Source organism: Alexandromys fortis, unplaced genomic scaffold (assembly GCF_014885135.2).
Source record: "Alexandromys fortis isolate MF-2015 unplaced genomic scaffold, M_Fortis_MF-2015_v1.1 scaffold_2500, whole genome shotgun sequence".
Classification (NCBI taxonomy): domain Eukaryota; kingdom Metazoa; phylum Chordata; class Mammalia; order Rodentia; family Cricetidae; genus Alexandromys; species Alexandromys fortis.
In genome coordinates this window covers 738-3,821 of record NW_026070364.1, presented here as the reverse complement: position 1 = coordinate 3,821, position 3,084 = coordinate 738, and the positions used below count along the sequence as shown (strand labels likewise).

The following is a 3,084-nucleotide window of genomic DNA, read 5'->3' as shown; positions in this document are numbered from 1 at the left end:
GCTCCAAAACCACAGAGAAACCCTGTCTCGAAAAACAAACAAACAAACAAACAAAAAAAGCAAAACAAGCCAGGCAGTGGTAATGCACACCTTTAATTCCAGCACTTGGGAGGCAGCGGCAGGCAGATCTCTGTGAGGTCTAGAGAGCAAATTCTAGGACAGCCAAGAACAGCTAAGGCTACATAGAGAAACCCTGTCTCAAGAAGAAAAAAAAAAGAAAAAAACCTTGCCCTAGACCATACAAAGACTCAGACCGACATTTTTGTTGACCCTGAGACATCTACCCCCTGCACCATTCTAGCCTTACCTGGCAAAATCCACCCATTTTTCGATAATCTTCTTTGGTGACAGACGAGTACAGATGATGCCCACAAAATCAGGCTGGCAGGAAAGAAGAAAGTCAAAACTAGCAAAACCCCACCCCACCTCAGCTGCCAAACACCCACAATCTCAGGAATGCCAGGGCAGCCCCAAAGCTCACCCCCGGCCCCTTACGTGCCCACCCCCCACTCTCGGGTCAGTCTTGGGGTCAGCTCCACCTTGTCTTCATGCAGCGCCAGGTGATGGGTAGCCAGCATGCGGATCCCTAGTCTTGAAGTCAGAGTCTTGTCCAGGAAGTACCGGACCAGCTTTTCATCCTAGAAAGAGGGGGCCTGTGAAACCTCTGTCCCCTCTCAACCCTCCTACTTCAGCGGGCCCATTCTCCATTGCCTCTGACCTCTATGTGTTTCCGGCTCTCACGAAGCCCCTCGGCTAACAGAGTGACCACGTCCTTGTGGTCATCCAGCAGCTGTCGCACCAGCTGGCAGTACCGGGCCTCATCTGCCTGGTCCTTGATCTGCAGGTCACAGAGTCCTAAGCATAGTGGTCCAACCCTGACCTTGGCCCCTCACCCTGCTCAACCCAGCCTCACCGGAGGGAAGTCTGTCAGCTTCTGGAAGGCCCGGATATATAGCTCATGCTGCGTGGAATAAGTATGGGAATTCACGGAGCTGCCACAGACACTTGAGTAGAAAACAGTTACCCATAGGGATCACCACCCAACTCAATTAGCAAGGTCCAAGCCCCCAGACCCTTCCAGTACCCACTGATCAGGTAGTCTCCGCCTCTGATGTCCCGAGGCTTAGTCCCATCTGGACCTGATACCTTTCAGCAGGCCGGGGCTCCCCATCTGCCTCTCGGGCAGTGTGTATACTGATAAAGTCCCCTCTACCTTACCACGTGCAGTATGGTGGGATTGCAACCAATGATGAAAGGAAGGCTGCGGAAGCCCTTGATGCGGTGAGCAATCCTCACTGGTAACTCCTGCTGCAAGTAGCGGCCACTTTTCTGTAAGAAAAAGAGGGGAGGGCCTAAGCAGCTGGCTAGAGTTTCTGGAGCAGAGAGGAAAGAGAGAGCCTTACCAGAAGGTGGCTGCCGTCCTGTGAGCGGCCAGAATAGAGCATCATGGTGGGAGTGAGGCGGACTGAGGGCTAAAAGGGAAGGTGGACTTTGAGCACCAGACATTCAAGACCCGCCAACCCCACATTAGCTCAACCCTTTCCCTGAAGACTTATCCCAGCTTCCCTTCTGCTAATCACCCAGACCTCATACCTTCTCTGCTGCCACGTCAATGGCTGACTGGTTGTAAAAGGAGGTGACCGTCTTGGAGCGCTCCCTGGCCAGCTCTACATGGTGTGTATCGGTGGCTGATGTTGAGCGAGTCCTGAGTGACAGTGAGGACCCCAAGAGGGGCCGGAGTGAAGGCCCTCTCCAAGGGCCACTGCCCAGCACAAATGTCAGTATCATTGTCCTGTTTCTTTGTTGAACTAGGCTGCCACTACAGGGCTGAGGGAGGACCCGACACGCAGTAGTGACCCCCCCCCCCAAGCGAAGCAAAGAGTGTGTAGGGCTTTTCTCAGAATTCAGGGATGTCGGTCCTTCGAGGATGCTGACTTGCTCAGCGCCGGCACGACAGCTTCCATCTATTGGAGTGGCAGAAGTCAGTGGTAAGGATCCGAATCCAGATGGCTTGCACTATTTCTCCAAGTGCACGCCAGTATCCTTAGACCTAGACAATCTTGCCCAGCCCTTACAACCACCATGTCCCCAGACACTCAGGCCGAGCCGAGGTTGGACAACACTCTCAGGGTGCCCTACTCTTCTATGTGAAACTTAACCTGACGGCGTGTGTGCGCGCTCAGGTCAGCGGGTGGAGTAATCTCCAGTCCACTCTAGCCGTAAAACCTCTCCTCAGCTCCCTCAGGTTCTGGACCACCCCATTCAGGGGGTGGATCTGGCCCCTAATCGGCTTTACTGGACCCGAGCCCTTAAAGACGCGCCTGCTTACACGCATAGCGTATGGGAGAACAGGGTGCATGCAGCAAAGCTGCAGTCCCAGAGTTCCCCATCGGAGCTCCCCTCCTCTGGGTCACTTAGTCCGGCCAGGGTCCCCCCATATGGTAGATGCCAGCCCCCGCCCATGCGCACTCCCGCGCAGAGTGGAGGCTGAGGACGTGTGCTGCCGAGCGTCTGCTGGAGGGGTTCTGCACTAGTTACTCCACTTACCGCGAGGCCAGACGCTGGGCCGGGCCGGGGTCCGAGCGGAACCGCCGCGGCAGTCGACCTGCCCGGCTAGCCGAGCTCGCCTGCGCCCTCCTCCGTTGTAACATCGCGCGGGCTGTGTGTGCCCAGTGCCTCCTGGGAGTTGTAGTTTGGCCACTAGGACTCGCGTGGGCTCCTGCCCACCAGGCTATCCCCTAACCCCTTCAGATAAGTAGTTTAGCTCCCTCCGGTGGTCCCAAAGTTACCAGTGACTTATCATCGACTCTACCCTATGTTCTATAAAATAAGCTCCCTGAGGGCAAAGTGCTAGAGAACAGGAAAAGCCCTTAGATGTGTACAGAATAGATCGACCTGTTTCTCTAAGGTCCCATCCTTTAAGCTGCTAACTCACTCATGGTCTGCCTGGTTCAAACTCCCCTCAGCTCCCTTAACACCCGAGGAAAGTTAGCTAGTTTCTCAGTGCTCTAATTTTGTTATTGGCAAAATGAGGAACTCTGTAGGTTATATGAGTTTATATATCCAAGCAGCCTAGAACAGGGC

General features: G+C 54.5%; 1 protein-coding gene across 1 annotated transcript; it reads right to left on the bottom strand.

Moving 5' to 3' along the window:
* Nucleotides 1-239: 239 nt before the first annotated feature.
* LOC126496299 (3-methyl-2-oxobutanoate dehydrogenase [lipoamide] kinase, mitochondrial-like) lies at nucleotides 240-2,647 on the bottom strand. The gene is made up of 8 exons (XM_050133832.1): nucleotides 2,548-2,647; nucleotides 1,594-1,964; nucleotides 1,404-1,472; nucleotides 1,219-1,329; nucleotides 914-961; nucleotides 719-838; nucleotides 540-638; nucleotides 240-381 (listed from the first exon to the last, which is right to left on the bottom strand). Exons 2-8 carry the CDS (start codon nucleotides 1,786-1,788, stop codon nucleotides 304-306), a joined length of 720 nt encoding a protein of 239 aa, XP_049989789.1. The 5' UTR covers nucleotides 1,789-1,964; nucleotides 2,548-2,647; the 3' UTR covers nucleotides 240-303.
* Between the last annotated feature and the right edge of the window lie 437 nt (nucleotides 2,648-3,084).